This window comes from Erithacus rubecula, assembly GCF_903797595.1.
Source record: "Erithacus rubecula genome assembly, chromosome: 3".
Classification (NCBI taxonomy): domain Eukaryota; kingdom Metazoa; phylum Chordata; class Aves; order Passeriformes; family Muscicapidae; genus Erithacus; species Erithacus rubecula.
The window spans coordinates 44,872,766-44,895,185 of NC_136689.1; the positions used below are offsets into that span (position 1 = coordinate 44,872,766).

General features: G+C 35.3%; 1 protein-coding gene across 4 annotated transcripts in view; it reads left to right on the forward strand.

The window, feature by feature from the left end:
• Nucleotides 1-22,420, forward strand: part of BBS9 (Bardet-Biedl syndrome 9) — a 286,703-nt gene that overhangs the window by 207,740 nt on the left and 56,543 nt on the right. For 2 of the 4 annotated variants that reach the window (XM_079302572.1, XM_079302570.1), the window contains one exon: nt 7,666-7,714. The exons of the other annotated variants lie outside the window; for them this stretch is intronic. In XM_079302572.1, coding sequence (XP_079158698.1) covers nt 7,666-7,714 — 49 coding nt within the window. The remainder of the gene's footprint in view (nt 1-7,665; nt 7,715-22,420) is intronic. 4 annotated transcript variants of the gene reach the window in all.

The following is a 22,420-nucleotide window of genomic DNA, read 5'->3' on the forward strand; positions in this document are numbered from 1 at the left end:
AAGGGGAAAATTCTCTGAAGCTGGAATATTGCTGTATTCCTGAGGCAAAGCTTTACTGATAAAGGATTAATCAAACTGACCCCTTGGTGACAGTGAAAATCCTTGTAAAATCTGGTTGTTGATCTGTAACATTGCTGCCTTTACAGACAACAGCTTTCCACATAAACTTATATGCTCCTTGTGAAATCTTTAACAGCAGACATTGTAAAACAAATACATAATGCTGCAGTGTTTTCCTTTGGGAAGAAAAAAGGATGGTGGCTGTAAATAGTGTAACTCTTAAAATTTTTCTGCTACTTAGAGCTATGATGGACATGGTGTGTGTACAGTGACAGCTTAAATAGGTATAAAATCATCTGTATATTAGGAAGAAATTGGAGATGTAGAAGGCAAAGCTTTTTCAGTAATAAAGTGAAAAGTGTTTTTCTTTGTGCCATGTCTCTATTCAGTCTTAAATATTTTGTCCAGAAGCAGTCTCTCCTGTAGACCTGATAAATAGAAAGTCAGTTTAACAAAGATGTAATGTTTTCAGTCATCATTGTGTAAACTGGAACTTTTGCAGAAAATGTCTTTGTACTAAATTCCCATGTGCACTAGCAGTCAACCTGGGAAGGAGATTTTTATGGGAAGATTTGTATTTTTTGTATGGGTTGTGCTTTACTTTTTGGTCTTAAAAAGTCAAAATGGGGAAAGTATTTAAGTAGAAACAGGCTCTCTAGTACTCCTTGTTTGTTGGGTTTTTTCTTTGTTTTTTTCCCACTGAAATGCTGCTTTCCTGTGCAATTAAAGTTGCAACAAATGAAGGAATGTAGTATAAAGCTTTTTTCTGTGTTTTTACCTAGCCTCTTTTTTCCCTTTTTTTTTAAGAGGGTTTTTTTGCAGGCTGATTAAAGGAATGGATGTACCCTTGTGTATTATTTGATAGCTATGTTAAAAATCACTAATAAACTGGTGAAGAGTGTGAATACTCATCCCAACTAATAGTAGTGTTTGAGGCAGTAAAAGACAGTCACTTTCTGAGCTATGAAAATCTGCCAGCTGTCTTACACTCTGGTAAGTGTTGTTTATTGTCTTCAGATCACAGAAATCATAAGGTGAAATTCTGTTTTATTTAGATACAACCATGCATAGTATAACTTTTATTATTCCTTTTACTTACTATTTAATTAGTATTGCTTTTGAAACTTCTGCCCAGAAAGCTTATATGTATTTGTAGATATGGTCATGTGGTCATCAGAAATGAAGTTTTCAGATGTGTCATTGTGTCATCTTGTTGATTTTGCTTCCTTTACTGCTTTACTTAGTTCTGGCTATGTAGCAAAATGTAATTTCAGCTACAAGTTATAGCAAGTTTATACATACATATCTGTCTTAGGCAAAATAAATTTCTATTTTTTGATCCATAGCTCAGAGTTTAATTTAAAAAAAATGATAAAAAGGAATTGCAACAGTGCATCACACACATCTCTTCCAATTCCATTTTTTGTAGCACTGATGATTTCAATAAATAAAGTAATTTTCAGTCTTTCTATCAAAACATCAAAAGTGCCTGATCAAATCGGACTTTCGTAATGAGAAGGCTATCAACTGTAAAAGTAATGTTTGCCCATCTAGAATATCTGCATAAGATAATGGAGCAGTAGTTTCACTCTTCTGATCTCTGATTAGGAGAAAGCACACTTTCTGAGAAAGTACACTTACTGACAATTTGACCTGATTAAAAGCTATTTAAGTTTGTTTGTTAACCATAAAGATCTACTTTCCTATTAAAGTATGGGATTGCAATAATTTCCTTTTGTCTCTCTAAAACCAAAGAAAATTGGTGACAGTGTCAATGATATTTAAATGGATTCAAATAGTTTGATATTGATATTCATTTTACTTTGGGATGATTAAGACAGAAAAGTGGCCTTTTGGCTGAGTTCATTACTTTGTATTGGTAAAGAAAGAACTTACAAGAATAAGTATTTTCTAGGATATTAAAAATATGCTATTACATTTTCACAGTTAAAAATTAAATTTCTTCACATTCAGAAACAATTTTGTAATCATGGAGCTTTGAATTTGCGTAACACAATAAAATCCTGATTGGAATTTAGCCAAATGACTACTTGGTTGCGAGTCATTGCAGGAATGCAGTCTTCAACTACAGAAGGTATCTTAGCAAAATCTGTGGCCTTTAAGTATTGGATTTGCTATTAACTAAATTGTTCAACATCAGTGAATAAATTAGTTAGTGTGGTAGCCTATTAATTAATAAATAATGTAGTTATGGAATTGTAATTTGTGAAAAGCTATAATGAGTGGTATGTCATCTTGTATGCAGCATATTTGTTTTCCTTATGGACAACTAAACCATAATTGATGGGTCTGTACTTAACTTGTGTTGGAGGTTACATTTGCATAATTTTCATGAACAGTCTTTTAGAAGACTTGGGTGTAGGGTAGATAAAAATCCCTTATTTATTATGGGATATTATAAAGTGATTCCAAGTCATAAAGAACTTACTTAGTGACACTAAATTCACTGAGTGCTTATTAAAGAAAATGTGTGGTTTACTTAATTGTCTGTTTAACTGTGTATTCCAAAGAAAAGGAAAATCAGACACAGCAGTGGTACAGGTTCCTTCATGCCATATTGTTATGGTATGTCTGTAATTTATTTTGAGAAACCAAATCAAAAGATATATACTTATTTTAATTTTTGGCCTCTGAGGCTGTCAACTCAGAGTTGCTAGTTGTTATTCAGTAATAGTTAAGAACTAAAATTGCTAATGATCTAATAATTCTATGTGTTCTAAACATGTCTGAAGACAATACAAGTCACTGTCAGTTTTGAATCTTCACATAGAAATCAGAGAGGAATAAAATTAAATATGATAGAAGTGTCACAAAGGTCTGTAAAATTCTTTACATATTTTTTTATGGTCTTGATTTCTTGCCTGCTGGTACACTGACTAAAAACATAAAGATCCCTATACCAGTGGTACTGAATGCGATCCCATATGAAATGAAGATTTTGAGTTATTATAATTCTTCTCCTATTCCTGATCTGTTTAATCATCATGGAGATAATGTCATAATGAAATGTTGGAGATATATGCAATTGCTTATACTTTTTGTATGAAGCTAGTGGGGCTTTCAAATATCTGAAGATTTAATTTCTGTAATAATAACAACCAAATCAACACTTTGAAGCAGATGATTTAATGGTTTTAACTGTTAAATGCAGCAGAGGAAGCAAATTCCTGACAAGAATTCTTTCACTATTTTTTTTAAAATCAGGTTATTTTCCCAATATAACCTCTATATGGGGAAAAAAGTTGTCTTGTAATGTCTTGTCAGTGTTTCCTGACGTGCAGCTGTTTAAGAAAATGAGTCAGTTATTTTTGACAACCTGTAGAACAGGTCTTTGCATATATGTCTTCTTGGAACTAAGTGATGAATTTGTTATGACTAACCCTGAGAAGTAGGATTTTTCGTGTTAAAATGTTTATAAGGAAGAAGGCTGGCTTACCAAAGGAACTATGCTTGGGGAAGAATGACTGCTATCAGAGTGAGGAGTACGTGTTTTTCTCCTAGCTTGTTTTCTTTGTAACCTCTAGACAGACCTACCACAGGCGAACAGGAAATGCCAAAATGTAGTAGGTTAGCTAGGAGAAAAGGCAAACAGAAGGCTGCTTCTGGATTTGTAACCCGCAATTATCGCTAGAAGCCGTGTAGTATCCAATGATTTACCTTATTAAACTTTGCAATTAATTTTGTAACAGCTTCTCTTCATATTGATGCATTTTCCCCAAGATTCATGAAGAATGTTGCAGTAATAAGTGGAAAGGACACATTTCTCAGTTACTGATTTTAAGAAGCAAGGAAGAATATTGTTCAAGAGAGCTCTTGCCTATCTGCACTGATGATTCAGTTTTTATTGTAGGTAAATGGTGTTTTGTGCTAACCAGCTCACTTGTGAAACAATTTGGTCTGATTAGGCGTTTCTTGGGAATGAGGTCCAGCTCTTGAGTTGTTTTCAGATTAGAAACTATTCCATTTCTCTACCTTCAGAAGTAGCCATAAGCAGTCTAAGATTACTTCACTCAAAATTGTGTAATTTGCATTGTGTTACTGATAATTTGTAATATTTTCCCAAAACATACCTTCAAACTTACTATCAATAGAACACTTTGGTTAAGATCTTGCTGTTTAGTTAATAAAGGTACTTCAGGAAATTAATTCTTCAGATGTACAAAGTAGTTGTTTTATCTGGAAATCCGTATTATACATCTCAAGCAAGTTGCATTGTCATATGAAATCAGTGACATCTTAGCACTTAGAGTGATAGTAGAGCAACTGCTCTACTAGTTCTAATTTGCAAGATGGTGTAGATAAAAAACCTCACCTTAAGTAGACAAGCTCAAATGATATATATCTGTTGTAAAAGGGTGAGAGATAATTCTTACTCATTACATGAAAAAGCTAATTGCACTGTATACCAAGCAAATCATATGTCCCAGCAGCAGGAACTGGGTGAAGAAATATATTTTCTATTGCTAGCTTTGTCTTTCAATAGAATATTTACTCATCAATCTTCTTTATATGAGGATGAGGAGTGTGGGAATGATATGGCACTGCAAAACATATATAATTACATATACTTTGAAGCTGTGCAAGCCAATGGAAATGTTCCTTGTTGATGCATGTGGCTCAGGATTCAGACCTTCTCTTGCTTTCCAATACTTTTCAATTCCTGGATCTGGAAGAAGCCTCTCTCTGTCACTAAAGAAAGAGGATGACAATTAATTTGGTGGAATACCACTCCTTACAGAACTTACTATACTGAGGAGTAGCAGCATAAAATCAAAAAAGAAAGTAAAATATTAGGATCCACCTTTATGAAAGAGGAATAATGTATTTTAGGTATTTTTGCCTGAAATTTAAACCTAATACTGGCTTTAAAAGAAAATGAAGTATTCTACAAACTTTTTGGTTTTTTGTGACCATTCATTTATTTGATTTTATTGGTTTTTAATGTTTTCACTCTTTGGAGTTTTTGTACAAACATCATTGCAAAGTCAAACATATTCAAATAAAGCCTAATAAATCTGACAGAAAAATATTGTATAATAGTTCCATTTAGATGGTGAGAACTCTGCCATTAAAGACTCCTATGGTTTTTTTATTACTTTATTTTTTAATGTTTGGTTCCTAGCTTCTATAAATTATGTATGTTGGCTTTTCATTAACATAGAAGGCAAACATAATTCATTGCAAAGAATTCTTTGGTCACACATGATTGAGAAGTTCAGAAAGATCAAAACCACTTAGCTTTGTGGTAGGAACAGAACTGTATTTCATGTGACTGCTCCAGCTCCCTGATTCTTAATATTGATTTCTTCTCCCCAGTTTCACAAAACTTCAGGAATGCTTATGCATTGCACAAAGACATTTTGTAACTGCTGGTACTTGACAAGGAGCCCACAGAGCAATGCTAACTTCTTCATAACAAATGAAGTAATTGTTGCATTGCTTTTTGTATATAATGGGACTCATGCGTTGCAATAATTATTTTTGGCTACAAAAATATTTAAGTCACTTTTTTTTTTTTTTCCCAAGACATTACGTTGTTTGAGAGAGAAGATTGAAGATACTGATAAACAAAAAAGATCAAGATGACAGCAAATGAGGCAGGCTTTGTTACTGCTAGCTTGGTAGGGTCTTGTGGGTTTTTGATGTTTTAGTCTGAAAAAAGTTTTATATTCATAAGACTTCCAATGAAAAATATGATGTGAGAAAATGACTGAGATATATGAAGGCAAGGATGATGCTTTTTAAAATTCAGCAATGGAGAAAGATTAAATTTCTTAGTGTTGAAACAAAGAGTTTTCTCTACTGTGAGTGTAGAAAGCAGAGTACAGCATGAACCTGGTGTATGGGTGGTCCAAAGCAAGAAAGAACCCAAAAAGGGACTGATGAGAGTGATTTCAGTACTTTGTTTAATAGAATAGTTATAGCAGGAATTAGTCCACAAATATTGTAAGCTAGAGAAAAGGAGAAGTAAAATATGAGAAGTTGGTATGGATATTAATACTTATATCTGACCACTTCTTTTTTAAATAGCAAAACTATTATGAAAATATTCTAGTTCTTTACATGTAGGGGATCTATTATTTCTAAACTATACCTGATCTCAGAACAAAATGAAATCTAGTTTTAGGTTCAATAGACACTCCAAAACCAGTCTATAATGACAAATGTTGATATAAACTAAGTATAATTAAACTGTATACTCAGAAAAAAGTATCCTTTATCTTAGGAGGTCATAAAAGTATCAGGATACAGGCCATGAGTTTTATATCCTCTTCATAGTCCACTATATGAATATTTCGGATTAATGGCTACATTTAGATTAACACAAGTAATTAGACAAAAAAAAATTAAAAACCCAAACAAGCAAAACCACTGTCAAAAATCCCAAACAAACATGAAAATATGCACATAGGCAATACAGTGTTCCATTCTGGTCCCCTGAATATCTTCCTAGTATAAGGAAGATGTCAGTAAAATTGTGTGGGATCAGCAGTGGACTATGCAGTTGAGAGCTGGAGCTTTTCTGTGAGAAGGAGTAGAGGCGATGGGACTTGTTTAGCCTGGACAAGAGGATGCTTAGGATGGACTTTGGATGTAGGTTGCCAGTATTAAAGAGGAGGTTTTGAGAAGAAAGAGCCTGGCTTTCACAGAACTGCAAGGCAGGAGAAAGAGACATAATGGTTGTATATTGAAAAAGGAGAGGTTCCCAAATTATATAAAGGGGAAAAAATCCCAGCAACTTCTCATGATGACAACATTGAAACTTTGGTATAGCCTTCTAAGTGAGGCTGTGACATCTCCTTCCTTGGAGCTGTCAGGCCTAGATACGTTAGATAAAGCCCTGAGCAACCTGATCTGAATTCAGTGTTGACCCTGTTAGGAGCAGGAGATTTGATTTAGACTATTTTATTCAGAGTTATTGTATGAATCTGAGGAAAAAAGTCTCATATTGTCTTAGTATTGATTCAGTATGTAACTGAAATAAAATTCATATGCCACTGGATAAGAAAAGTGTAAAATATGTGAAATGATTGTAACATAGTTTAGAGAGTGTAAAATAGCAGGAGATGCTTTCTCCTTACATGTTTGTAATAGTTTTTGTATTTAATATGCCTAGGTTTCACTTTCTAGGCACCTAGTGAAGTCTTTCCATTGTTGTATTTGTTTCAGAACCACTGATCTCTATATATGTTCCTCTTTTTTTCCTGAATTAAGTCAGTGCAGATTGTGATCTAAAGTTTTCAAATAGGTTTTTTCAAGATTATCATATTATTGTGCTACTGTGAGATATCACTAGAAAAGGCAATTATAATTTGAATTTTAAAAATAGTGCTATTCTCATTTTTCAAAGGGACATCTGAAATAGGTGTCAAAAGACATCCTGAAAGTGTAGTGTAATTTTAGTTAAACTGGCTCTACCTCTCAGTGCCAGTCTAGTGTCAAAGCCACAAGATTAATTGTTCTTATTGTAAGTCTTGACTTAGGTATCACACTGTCATTTAAATAATTAGAATTGATGTTTTATGTGGGTAATACTTGAACACTAACAGCAAAAACTTGTAATCTTGTGAATTTGTCCTACAGAATTCCTGGCAACTGTCTACAGAATTCAGTGCACTGAGATGGTATTCAGGTACCTGAAATTGAAATAATTAATGAGATTCATTCTTGCTTGTAATTTGTAAAAACCAAATACTTAGTGCTTTGTAATTCACCCCTTAGATTACCTCAAAGAGTTGAAATCTTATGTAAATGTGAGTATGAGATCTGTTACTTTTAAAATGGATTATCAAAAAAGTCAGTTAATGTAAGTAAAATTTAAAAGATAACCCTTCACAATAAACAGACCAAATTCTGTTCTGTAAATTCAGCTTATTACCGACAACCTGTCTTATTCTCCAGATTTACATGGGGGATTTTATGAAACTGTAAATTGCAGATAACTTCAGCAAAATCTCTGATAATCTACTTTAGAAACTGATTCCAAATTAGGAGACCAAAACTGAAAATAATTATTGAAGTTATATATGGCTCAAAACAAAGTTTTAATAAATATGAGGTGGATAGAATAATTAGTTATTCAGTTAAAAGTTTTTAAACCCCTACACTATTTTGACACACAGAGTAGCAAACCCACAGGGGTATTGGACCCAAGCAGTGTGCTGAGGCACATTTAAGTAATATTATACACTTTATTTTTGAAAAGTGCCTGAGAGTGAATAGGCATAGCTGGATATCTCCTCCATATTAGTTATGGAGGCCAATAGGCCACCGATTCTCTATAAATCTAACCTTCTTTCCTCAAATATAAAGCTGGCTGAAAGATGAAAAGTAGAGGAGGCACAGGTAACCTACAGAGGTGTTTCTTGAGCTTATTCCCCAGTTTGCCAAATGATTTTATGTGAGGCTTAACTGCTACAAAGAGACTTGCAGCAGTTTTGTACATTTCAGCTCACAACTTTTCTAGAAATGATCAGGAATGTTGTCAGATTCTGGATTTGATCCCACACCTTGGAAAGTGGGCAAAGCATAGTACTGCAAAAGCTGGCTATTGATAGTCCTATGAACTATCAGATATAAAAAATACCCGTGTTTTCCGAAATAAGGTTGGGAAAGGGAAGTTATTGTGTCAAGAGTGAAATGCAATGCCTGGGATATGTTTTGCAATTGCTGGCTACATGTGTTGACCTTTTCCAGTTTTCTTCTGAATAGCTGATGGCTTGTGAACTGGATAAATTATTAAAAGGAAGTGAAAAGAAAGTAGCCATAGTAAATCCCTCAAATTCCATAAAAGATAAATGAACAGCTCAGAGTGATATATTCAGCATGTGTTTCGTTTAAGTCTCTGCAGTATTGGGAAATAGTATTTGGCGCGGCCATGCTCTTGTCATAAAACAAGTAAATCAAAATCTTTCTTCAGAACAACGACTGAAATGCATTCAGTTATAATTGGCATCTCTACTGCCCTCATATTTATGTAAAATGTCTGAGCCTGATAAAAAGTTATATTGCAAGCCTATTCTTACCTTACCACCTGCAGTTTCCTAACCAGAAGTTCATTTTTCAGAGGATGGTTATAGTTTTTAAGGTAGCTTCAAAGAAGCTTGAGTAAGGCAGGCAATATTTCCCTTGGGAAAAGGGGACCTAATATATAGCTAGATGAGGAGATGAGTGTTCTGCCTGTGATCCTGCTTTGTATCCAAAACCTTCAGAATGCATAAAAGAAAGGTTTTTGGAAGTTAAAGAACTGTTCCAGTACAAACAAGGTTTGTGTTACCATGTTCGATGGTTAATATTGATAGCTTTCTAAGTTTTATAATATAATTTTAATGTAAAACTCTGTAGAATGTCAGGCTTTCCCCAGCAGTTTATAGGATCTGTGTCTACAAATCTATTTCTTAGTGGCAATGTCATATATATATATATAGGTATAGATAGATACATATGTACACATACAAATGTATATATTCTAATAATTTCAGTTTAACCTTCTTAGGGTAAGAAGCATGATTGAAATTGATAAATGTGGAATGGTAACTTGGAACAATGTTATATGTGTTCCTAGAATGCTTTTGACTGCAGGCACACAGAATACTTTGGTTGCAGTTTTTTGTGTATCTATACTAAAAATGTTAACTTGAATTGAACCGTTTCACGTGCCTAATCCATAGCAGCTGTAATGGGCAGTGAAACTATGTCTGCAAACCGCTTCTATTGGCATTCTGAGCTTCTTTTAGTATTGACTTAATTTTACTCAACTGCTCGAACTCTAACCAGAATAAACTGGTGCCAGATTAAGCATTAATGACATATGTATTCTGTATTCTTCAGAAACCTCACACAATTGCAGATTTCACTTGCCTGTATGACTGCTTTGTAACTAATGAGACCAGACATGCCACTACAGAGAAACCACAAACACAGCAGTATGCACTGATAGATATTAATACAGTCCAGTCTGTTAACAAAGTGAACAATTGCCCAAATAATTATTTCCTGCTGTGAGGTACTTTTGCTTTGTTTTTTAAATCCTATTTTCCTTCCTACTTTCCTGTTGACTACAGCAGAATTGAATTTTATTCAAGCTGACTTGCACTGGGTCAGCAAAACTCTTCACCTTTGTGGAAGAAAAGTTAACTCACTGAAGGCTATGTGGATTTGAACATATCTTACTGGTGCACTGAGCTCCCACCCACAACCAGAGGGAAGGGGTTAACAGTGCTTTGTGAAATGTAGGAGAAATAAGGAGCTGAGGAAAATAGTTGCTAATGTGCATAAGGCAAAGTCAGAGTTCACTGGACCGTGATTTGCTATTTTCACTTTCTAATTATTCATTCTTTTCTTTTCTTAGTATTTACTCATTGCTTTAGTGATTTAGCAAAAGGTTGTGTTAAATATACTGAATAAAGCATTAGCAGTAATTGCTACCATAAGCATCACTACAAAACTTGAAGGTAAAGTGGAAATTAATTCTGTGGAATATCATATCACTAAAGTGAATGGCAACAGCGCCTCAGCATATTCATTCAGCTGCTAACATGGGGATACTGGAAGTAAGGTAATTTGCAACATAATTTACAGAAATATATGTCTAAGTAGGTTTATATAATGATATGCTGAAAACAACTTTGCTGCTGTATAGAAGAGAAGTAATTTACTAATGTTCTAGTGTTTGCATGCAATGTAATTGTGCAAATTTCTAGAAGGTCATTAATTAACAGTGCTGCTTGCTACCTTTGCAGTTGGAATAACAAAAAGTCCAGTAGCCTTTAGGAAATTAGAGCAATTGCAAGAAATGTTTTGTATGGAATAATTTTCTTGCAAGTACAGGAAAAGGAAAGATAGAGGTGGATGTTTTTTGATCAAGAAGGCTCTGTCAAATCTTGATAACTTTTGATGACCTTCCTCTTCCATAATTTAATCCATGGATAATTTGCTTTTAATAAACTGATGGGTGCCACACAATTTGTTCAGTTTGACACTCTGAAAATATTAGGCCCACAGGGATGCAAATGGTGCTTATTGGCAGGCAGAATTAATCATCAGCAGATAAATAATAAAATATGTTTTACCTTTGTATTTTCTTCTATTCTGCACACTATAAAATATATTGTGTGGATATAATATAATTAGTGAAGTAAAGATTCCATACTAGCACTTCAAACCCTTAATTGATACAAAGGCTTTCAATTTAAAAAACGTATTTTACCAGAGTGGGGAATTTCCACTGTGGTAGATGGAAAAATACTGCATTTAAAGCAGAATATAAGTATAGAAAGTTGCATTTTCTTTGAAAGAAAGAGTTTCATATTGGAAGATCAGCTTTCTCTGATCTTCCAAATCACCCTAGACATCTGAATTGCATTCATGTTTTCCCCATTTTTGCTGCATTTTTATGTACTTTCATCTACTCAGGTGTTGGGGCATGCAACAAAGGAAAGCTCATTGATTATCTAGGAGAAAAATATCTGAAGCTAAGCCTCCCAAAATTGCTTTCAGTAGAGTGATGTTTGCACAAATCATTGAGCTGGCAATGTCATGTTTCCTGTATCCTTTAGAGCCCTTTGGAGAGTGAAAGGACATACAGGCATTTACTTTGAATTTTGGGATAAAACATGCACCTGGTTGGACAAGCTGATCACTCCAGAATTAAGAAAATGTTGTATTTGGTCCACCTCTACAATACAGAAAAGGAAAAAAAAAAACTTCCGAAATATTTAACTGTCATTATTTAAGGACATCTGCCAAGTGCAGACGCTTTGTGCAGGTGTCCAAAGTGGGTCATATCCCACTGCTAGTAGTTTCTTCAAAAAATTCCCAGAATCAGTTTCTGTCCTTCAACCACAGTTGATGTGCTTGTTTCTCTACCTTATTTTCTGTCCCAGAAATTATGCTAACTCCTTGACACAGTGCCTTAAACTTTCACAGTATTTTGCAAGAGGCAACTGTGTAAATTAGAATTTTTTTTTGTGCTCATTCTGCAGATCTGAGCATAAACAGCTTCTATATTCTTTTGCCAGCAAAATGGTCAGTGATGCAAGTAATAGTAATTAGATATAGATACAGAGGGAAGCTAAAGCAGACACATTACATGAAGGAGATAAGTACAAGGAGGAATTAGGACCAAAATATAGGATTTACTTAACTTCAGTGTTATACTAGTGTACTAGAGCATCATATTTTTATGGTGTTTTTTATACTTAATGGAAGTCAAATTCACTAATTACAGGAACATACTGGAGAGAATTCAGATATAACCTGAATCACTGCCCTGCCTCTGAAAAACTGAGTTTTTCCAAACACTGGTGGCTCTGATTTCTTGAATTTAAAAGGAAGAGAAAGAAACTCAATGATTAATAATACTTCAGAACGAAATAATTTCATGTATCTTCTGTGGCTTGCGGGGGGGGGGGGGGTGGGGGAGGGCTAAGAACCAATTTTAAAAATCTTTGTAATCAACTCTGATCTTTTAGATTTCCAGTATGCAGTGTTCATGAATCTTCAAAGCCTAACTGTTCTTTTGTTAAGACTTTACTCTGCTATTATGGGAATTATTCTTCTGTATTGAAATAAACAGCTTCTGTGTAGGAATATGTAGTATTTTTTTCTTTTTTTTTTTAAGCATCTAGAGAAGGCAGTTGATGACCTAAGCATCTGCATTTTTTTTTTTTCTGACATAATTAAGCAAAGATAATGTCTTTGGTATGTATTACAGATGACATCCAAATGCTGCTTTGGGTCATCACTAAAAACTTTAGTGGAGCTGAAAAGGTGAAAGTTGGTATTCCAACACCAGCTGCTGTCTTTCCAACCACATGATTCACTATTTTGCAAAGTTTTGAGAAAAGCAAAATCAGTGTTAGGCTACCGGTATCTAACCAAAACCATTTGATGTGTGATATTGTTTATCATTATCTTCCATGCATTACCAGTGTTTGCTTACCAGGGAACTCTGAAGGAATTTGGTTAAAGAAGCAGCTACTTAGGACCTGATATGACCTTTTGTAATCCATAGAATGGGGAAAAAGCAATTGCTTCTACAAGAGAAATTATGCTAGTGCATTTTTATTGTGCAAATAATGAAAAAGAATGTTGGGCTCGAGGTTTGTTCATTATGTTTCTGTTTTATCATGTTTGGATCAAGCCAAAATTTGTGCAGCATCCAAATCCCCTTACTGTCTAATGAGGTAAAAATTTGCTGCCATCACTTTAGAATAAACTTGTTTGTATAAAGAAACATCATTGATTTAACATGGATTATCATAATATTAACAAAAGAAAATGCAGTCCAAAATTTTAATGTGCAAATGGGTTTAGGAGAGAGAAATTAGAAGGTCAATAAAGGTCTGATGTCCTGTCCAAGAAGACACTGAGGCAGGCTTGTAAATGTGCTTGCATTTCCCACTGCGAGTTGCAGAACAGGCATAAGTCATCTCCAGTAATCCTGCTAATACATCCTGCCCTGGGCATGCTAAACCACTTGACTGTCCTGCTGCTGTTCTTTTTGAGGAGACATTTAGATCCTCAATCACATAAGTTTTACTTCTTTGAATTCACAGACTCCTGTTGTCAGCAGCTGGTAAGCCATATAATATTTTTCCTGGCAGGAAATGCTGACTCGGTCCTGGTTTGTTTTCTGTGTGGTTTTATATAATGAACCTTGTGAAATGGAGCATAGGATTTTGCATGTTTGTCTAGACTGGTAGTGACACTGTGAAAGGTCCTGTCTTTCTTGTTACACTTGTTGGTTGTCCATGTAAAGCTATTTTTGTGATATATATCTAAAGAAATAGCTTTTATCAAAAAAGCAGCAAGACCTTACTATATCTAAGCTTCAGACAGAACTCAAATATTATAATACACAAGCTCCTCATATCTCCCTGTAATACACTGAAGCAATTTTGTTTTCGCAATATTCAAAGCTGAGAAACAGCCTTGTAAAGGCTTGGCAATCCTTAGAGAGGCCATGGGTGACGCAAATTACTTGAGAGACACATATGACCTGTATCCAGAATGAATAGGAGAAAAGCAAATAATTTTTCCTATTTAGATGCTGGAAAAATCATAAAAATACACCTTTTTTTTTCTCTCCTTTTAAATATGATCAAATTTATGACCTTCCCATTTCTAGAAGCCTAGTTTGTATCTATATTGTTTCTTTGATGGAAGAGGATAAATGAAGCGTAAATTATCTTTGTGACACATATATTTGAAGTGAGAAATTGGGACTTTCTCCTTAAATTATTTCTGCCAACGAGGAGACAACAAGATGACCTGAATCTCACATTTCATTATCCACAATGGAAATATTGCTATATTTTTTCCTTTGATTTTTAAAAGGATGTTGGGGAGGGTTATGTGTGGTTCTCTAACTCTACTGTTTCCTTTTCTGTTGGAGAATTGTTATTGTTCCCTGCTGCCCTTTCAAATAAAACAAGTTCAATGGTCAGCAGTCACGTGCAACCTGATGGATGAGGTATGAAAAATAATCCTTCACCTTAGCTTTCTTTATTGTAGGTCAAAACAGAAAATCCAAAATTTTATAGAAGTCCATCTGCTACTGGATGCCAGCATTTGAAGGTGACTAACATTTTGCGGTGGCTTTAACTTGTTTTCTGGAAGCTTTGGGAGCAGTGAAGACTAAGCATATTTTTCAGCTGACTAGGGCACTAAGATTTAAAGACAATTCCTGAAAATGTTGCTGTTGAGCTTGCTATTTATGGTGAGAGAAATAATTTTAATGTGATCATTAACATCTGGTTAAGCAGCTCTGAACAAGATCCCATGTAGAGATTAGTTCTTTTTCTGAAGTGCAATAGAGTTCAAAATTGATCAATCCTAACCAGAGATGGAATTTTGCAAGCAATGGGACAGTACAATTATGAATTTCTTGAGAATTTTCAATGGTATATATGTGCAACTTTCCTGGCGAGCAGTTAAGTTGATTGCCTTCTCACTTGCCTGGACATGTTTCTTCAGGTTGTCTGACAAGAAGTTACCTCCTTGCTTGATGTTTCCCTGACCCTTTCCAAGAAAATCTTTGCAGAATGATTGCAAAAATAATTTCAAGATTTCAGCAATTATGATTGACCACAGAGGACAGGCTTATTTTTGTCCCTCTTTAAATGTGGAGCTAGATTTGTTGAGCCAGTTTATTTCAACAGCAAATATCAAAAGTATTTTTGTTTTTTTTTTTTCTGTTCTCTTTCTTACTGGGATTTTGTATCTGGAATTTCCACATTTGTATTCACCTACTGGAAAAAAAAAAAAGTAAAAAGAAAAGCCACACTAGCCTGCCTGTGACATTTAGAGATGAAAGCATTTGGTGCCAGCAACAACCAGGCATGATCACTGCAGTGAACCAGTTTATTAAACTTGTGCCTGAATCCAGCTGGCACAGTGAACAGTGACTCAACTTCTCCCTGTGGCAAGACATCAGCACACACTCTCTGCCTGCCACCTTCGCTGGCTCGGGTGGTCAAATAAAACTACTTCTCCCAGGCCAGCTCTGAGACCTGTAGCACATTTTAATGGCCTGACAGATGGCACAAGTGACTGGGTGTGTCTGGCACTGTTGCTTCAACACTGGGGGCTGGATTCGTACTTCACAGAAGCGCTGTGGTAGTGTAACGTAATTTGAGATGAGTTGTCTGGTTTAATCCAACTAAAAGCACTCATAAATGTGATTCTGGTTTGAATATATCTGTTCTCTCTTTTTCTTGGTCTGTTAGCCAGTAAGTTTCCATCTTTCATTATGCCTTTCCCTATACAACCATATCAAGATACTTATTCATCTTCCACCTCTGTTCATCTCTTTGCCTTCGGCCAACATGACCAGATGTAGCTGGTGACCAGCAACTCTCCTCCTCCAGAAGCAGTTGGTGATGTTCCTGTCCATTTGTTTCCATTTGATTCTGCTGCCACCATTCACTTGCTGTGGGTCTGCTGCTTGATATTTGTATTTGGCTTTTGAAGTTGAGTTTGAAAAAAGTGATGCAGGAATTGAGTATAGGCCTAAAGAAAGAGATGTGGTATTGTGACCTGCCTTCTGACCTACCTTTGAACTTAGCTTTCATAGTTGCTACTACACCATTTGTTTTTGCAGGCTGATCAGGCTGTGTGAATGTATATGCAGGAGTTTCCTTGAGTCCTAAAGTATGGTTTTGTCAAATTTTGAATACGTAAGATAGGAAGAATAGACAATGTGTAATGGTGTGTCAGCATAGCTGATACTCATGTTACCACATTCAGTCAAATGATGGCTGAACATGCATTTAACATACTTGAAGTGATCACTTATCCCTAGAGTTATATGGGGAAAACAAACCCTTCTGAAATTCTGTGGGTTTTACACATTAAGAAGTGCAAGCTGATTGTTGAATTTTTTGTTTTAGTTTGTGGTGTGTTAGATTGTTCGCGGTGTACAAAATACATTTCAACATATATTCAAAGTTTTACATAAAGATAGGAATGTGGCTAAAAACAGTATAGCATAAAATTCTGAGTTCTAGTTTTTGAAAATAATAATCTTTAGTTAATAATAATTTTATAGGATGTACTGAGATGAAGTGTGTGTATTTGAGGTTGTTGTATCTCTTGGTCCTTCTGGCAATACAATCCAGAGTCTAAATTGGTAGACAAAAACCAATTTCTGCCCATACTTTGAAGGTGGGTTAAACAAGGTATGTAAATACTATTTTTCCCCTTGTGTGATTTTATACAGTACATAAAATCTTAATTTACTGTTATTACTCTATAAAAATTGGCTGAAGATAGTACTGATTATAGAATTTTTCATTATTTCTTGTAATGAAAGAAACAAGCATAATGAGTATAAGCTTTTGAAATAGTCCTGCTTTGCTGTGTATTCTCTATTCTTCTATTTGTACTCACTTATGTAACTGTGGGAATGGGTATGAGTGTGGCAGGAATGGCTCATGATATGTGTATCAATTCTCATAACAATGAAAAGTGAAAACTAGGTGGAAATTCCCTGTTTCTGCAGCAAGCTGGTAAAGTCTACTTTTGCCACACTGTTGCTGTCAATATTGTTTATTCTAAAATACAAGGCAGGACGCTGTGTTTATCAGGAACTTCTATCAGTTTTCACAACTGACCTTTCCCATGGGGGTTACAAGGAAACTTAAATTATTCATGTCTAGACCAAGCTGTAGCAACCAGCTACTGCTGGGAAAAAAATCTCAGTGCCAGTGAGGTCCTGTATACTCCATCCATTTCTCTCTCATGGTTGGAACATGAGAATGGCTTTGCTGATAGCAGAGGAGTGCAGACTGAGTTGCTATCTTCCTTCTCCCAGCTCCACCCTCCCATCCCACTAGGGCCACTTACAGGTATGTGCAGTGTCAAGAGTAGAAAGATTCGCTAAGTACAGCTGCATCCTAGTCTAATAGATATTTTTTCCATAGAAAAAATGAGAGCTCAGATATAAATGTATATTGAGTCATACCCTTGAAACTGAAGTGTTTATGAGGAGGGCTGAGGTCACTGTGGATAAAGGGGCAGATGATGGTATGTTATTGTTTTAGTTGTGCTGTTGAAGGTCTTAGATTGCACCAGCAGAGGATCTGCCTATAAAGTGTTTCACATAAGTCAAGCAGAATTTAAGTAATTGACATTAACAGCCATCTAGTTCATTGTGGAAAACTGGATGATTTCACAAATAAGGAAGAGAAACTGATTAAGAAGCCATTTGGAATAATGCATCACCCAAATATACTCAGTTAATTTGCTCTGACACGCCTGTTGTCAGTGGCTGTTTATAGTGTTTTAGTATGCTGGAATTTGTTTCACAGGTTGTGACCCTGTTACAGTAGGTGCTATATAAACGGAGAGCAGCCTGTCAGCCTCTGCCTGAGCTTTCAGTCAGATAACAAAACAGGAGGGAGGAAGTGGACAGAGACAGAGAAGACAGTGGAGAACTAGGGGACTGTGTTAATATGCATGCAAAGTAGTGTTTTCAGCATGGCTTTAAGCCATACTATTCTACTGCTGAATTACTACTTCATTTTGGGGGAGGTGGTAAAAGCTCAGTTCTAATAATGCTTTTGGGAAATTATTGCTTTAGAAGCCATAAAATGCCTAATGTGTGCCATAGCAGGACGAAAAGATGAAAATCACCAGCAACCTGGTATTTTAGTATTCTAGGAGGAGCACAGTGTGGGTTTTATTCAGTTTTACAAAAAGGAACTGATTCCTGTCTCCTGGTTCTTCAAAAATGATGTTTCCTCTAGGCTGACACTGGAGAAGGTAAATGCACACATTTACATACAATGCACACAATGCCTTGCTCAGTTATATATGCTGCCTAAATCCTAGTAGGTGATGCTACTAGCTGTTACTACAAACTGTTGTTTATTATTTAAGCTCTTCTTAATCGCACTGTGGAGAAACTTGACTCCATCAACTCATTACTTAGGTCTCTTTTGGGGGACCAACATCAGATGTAAGTAACCTAATTTCCACTCACCACATCTTCACCTTGTGTTTTATGCTTAGATGTTTGTACAGGTTTATGCCAATAGATAGTGATGCAGGAACATAGGTGAAATTAACTCCCTCTGGTGTAATGTATAGTGTTATAATGCCTAAGATAGTTGTTTGATCCTTGCCTTTAAGCCTCACATGTTAGGGATCTGAGAATTTTATTTTCCTCACTGGAGATTGGTAATACAGAATCTCTGTGTGCACCTGCTGTGCAGAGGAAGGCCATATTTGCCATCTGAGCTTAGGTGTTCACCTTTTGTCTCAATTCTAGTGTAACACAGTCAAAGCCTTCAAGAGAAAACTTTGGGACATCCTAGGCTTACTCACCTGCAATATGGAAAACTAAGCATGCTGCCTGGTCCATGGGGCTTATTGAACTCACCTGCCTCTAAAATGCTGATGTGACTGGTGCTGATAAAAAGGGGCATTGAGAAAGCTTGACCTCATTGTTGCTAGGCAGGCAGGCTGTACAAATAGCCTGAACTCAGAGAAAGAAAAATATTAAGTTCTGGATCTTAAAGACAGCCTGTGCTGTCAACTACTTGCATGATCTCCAGCCTCAGGAGAGCATAGACCACTGGCAGGCAGAATTTTCAGATTAGTGAGAAGCTTTGTGGGCAGAACTGAAGGGCACAGAGACACGTATGTTTCTGTTCTGTGAAGGTATGGTTATACTATAGAAATGTATTAGTTTATAGCTTATTATTTTGTGCTGTAAACTCTGTAAAATACTCGAGATTGTACCATAAAATATTTTCGCTTAGCAGTAGGAAACTCAGGGCCATCTCTTTCTGCAAAAGCTGTGTTAAGATACTGGTAAGCTTGCCTGTCTTTTGAGATACTCACAGAGTTAGGATGGTTGGGATTTATTAAATGGCAATATATATTGCTTTCTTTCTGGACTGTCTAAGGGCTATCATTAAATGTAACTTTCCTGAGCCCTTTGATGTATTATTGTGCTTGTTGTGGTAGTGAAGGATAACTCATGCCCTTTGTTGCACAAAATGTAATTCAGGGTTCTTTTGTCTCATGGATGAGAAAAAAAATATAAATCAGCTGGATATAATGAAGATTTTGTTCTCTAATTAAGTCACCCTTTCTCATATTTTTACACAAATAAAACATTTTCATTTTCATTCAGGCTAGGGATTTATGAGTTTGGCACTCTGTACTGTTGCTGTAGGAAATCTGAGATGTTCATTGTTAGGCTCAAACTATTTCAATAATTCTGTTGCTTTCTGTCTCCATGTGTAATTTTCAGTCAAAGATTTACAGTTATTCACCCCATGGATCCTCATATTAAATTGTATCATCTGCAAAAACAGATGAGTCCCTTGACTATTTTCTTCATAGTTACACAGCCTGCATATGGACAGCACACAAGAATACTCACTCCTATTGATGTAAGAGTCGTCATGTTATTGCCACTGCCTGTAGGTGCATTTTTTGTACAGTTGTTTGTAGGATAGCATTAACCCTGCTCAATTTTGTCCTTTAATATGTCATAGAAAGCTATGAAAAGCAGATAGATCTGTGTTACAGAAACATTTGCGCAAAGTTCTATGTTATGTTAATCAGAAGGCCAACAAGTGCACATAATTTATTTAATTAATTTATTATATGGTCAGCTTCAGTAGTCACCATATGTTGACCATAGTTTGTGAACAAATGGAAACCACCTGGGAGTTAGTTTAAAAGCTAGTTTAAATTAAAAAAAAAAAAAACCAAACAAAAAACAATAAATCATTTCCTTAAAGACACAGTTTTGAACTGTAGAATGAAACAGAATGACATCTGTAGCTTTCTATCTCAAACATGATCCATTTTCCTGTTATAAAAAAGTACATCACTCATTTTGGAAATTTCAGTTCTCAAAACTCAGACTGGTGCACAAAGAATGGTTCTTATGGACTTATACCACCCCCATATAGGTATGCAGAACCTGCAGTGCTTTTGGCTGGATTATTCTTTCTTTCTGATATTTTTCTGTCTTAGAGAGTTTGGATATGTATTCCATGATTTTTTGTGTAACTTCTTAGTGTTTTGTGTAAGTAAGATTAAAAAAAAAAAAATTATTTTATCTAGGAAATAAGCTGGGAAAGATGCAAGGATAAATATAATGGAAGCAGAATTGCAGTAGATGGAACAGCCTTTTATTTTCTTTTCTTGACCAAGCTGCAACAAATTAAAAAATACAGAGAACTTTCTTAAACATCTAAAATTTTTGTAAATTTCAAATTACTCTCTTCTGGGTTTGTTTTTTTATGCAAAATAACTGCTATTCTGCTTTGTCTGGTTAATCAGAATTTTCTGTGCATTAATAAGTGTTGTTTTCCTGTGTACATCACTTGAGATTTGAACATAATTGCTTTTGTCTGAGATGTATAAAATACTGGGCAGAGAAATTGGCCTTCCCAGAATTCAGGCTTCAGTAGGTGTGGGTTTTTTTGGTTTGGTTGTGGTTTTTGGTTTTTTGGGATTTTGTTGCAGTCCTTCAAATTATGATCTACATTCTCTCCTGTTCATGTTACTGGACACACAAAAAAAAAGAAGCTTAAATACAGCACTTAATATAACCTTTGCATGACTCCATAACCAGCTACATCTCCAATCTGAGAAGGGAGTTAGCAGTGGCCTACAAAGTAAATCTTCAGGGAAACATGTCTTATTTTTGATTACTGGTTATATCAGTGCTGGAATAACAGTTCAATATTTTTAAAAAATTGATTTGGAAATGTTTGATTAGTAGAATTAGTGCTGGGGTGCTGCTTACAACTTTTTAAATATTTAATTTTCTGTACATTAATTTGTCTAATTATAGAATCAGAAAGAGAGTGCTTTTTAATTTTGCAATGTGTAAGTTAATCACATACGATATTAGAAGTGTTCCTTTGGAAAAATGATGTTTACTACTAATTGGCAAAATAAAAAACATCTTTCACATTTTTCTGTGATTTTTTTCCACACATCAGCCACTGAAGTTTTCCAGATTTGTGAGAATAGGAAAGTAGTTTACTAAGTAATTTTTTTGCTTCCCCTCTGCTATTCTTATACTTGGCTAGTTTTAAAGAAAAGCTTTTGTTGTTGCCCTATATTATTCCTATAATGGAATAGTCTTTGATTTGGTTGTACATCATACAAGTATATATTAATTCTACATAGTGGTTCTCAATTAGTGGCATAAACTTCATGGCTTTGGGTTCTTCAGTATGGTCAAAGATACTTGATCTTATCATTGCTTCACAGTTGCTTTTCACAACCAACTGTGCATTACAAATGGCCTTCAGTTGTGAAAAAACATCTATTATGTTCTTTTGGGAAAGTGAACTATGCTCTGTTGCTCTGCTTAAAACCATCATGTCCTTTGTGCATACCAAAAACAGGGCTGGGGGAGGAAGGCTAGACACCAAGGAGTCACTGTATATGGTAGGAGTCTTTTTCTTTCCACTGCTTTAAAAGATAAGTAGCTGAAATGGAGTCAAATGTTGTTTCTCTATAAATTGTGTGCCAGAAGGTTTATCACTAAATGCTGTAGGTTATGTTGAGTGGAATAATCTGGAGGAAGAAAGGGAGGCTAAAACAACAGAGTGGTAGGACTATTTTGACTCCACAATCAAACTCTCCTTGACTTTTGCCCTTTGGGTGGAAAGTGCTTATGTTACAAAACAACATGAGGTCAACCTCTGGGTTCTGCCGTTAGTTTCTTTCTTGCTGATATACACTGAGGGAGTAGTTACCTCCCGTCTGTGCTTTTATGTTAAAAGTTATGTGCTTTTACTGTTTGGGCAATAAGAATGGCAGCTGCTTTTCCTATATAGTGTAAAAAGAACAAAAA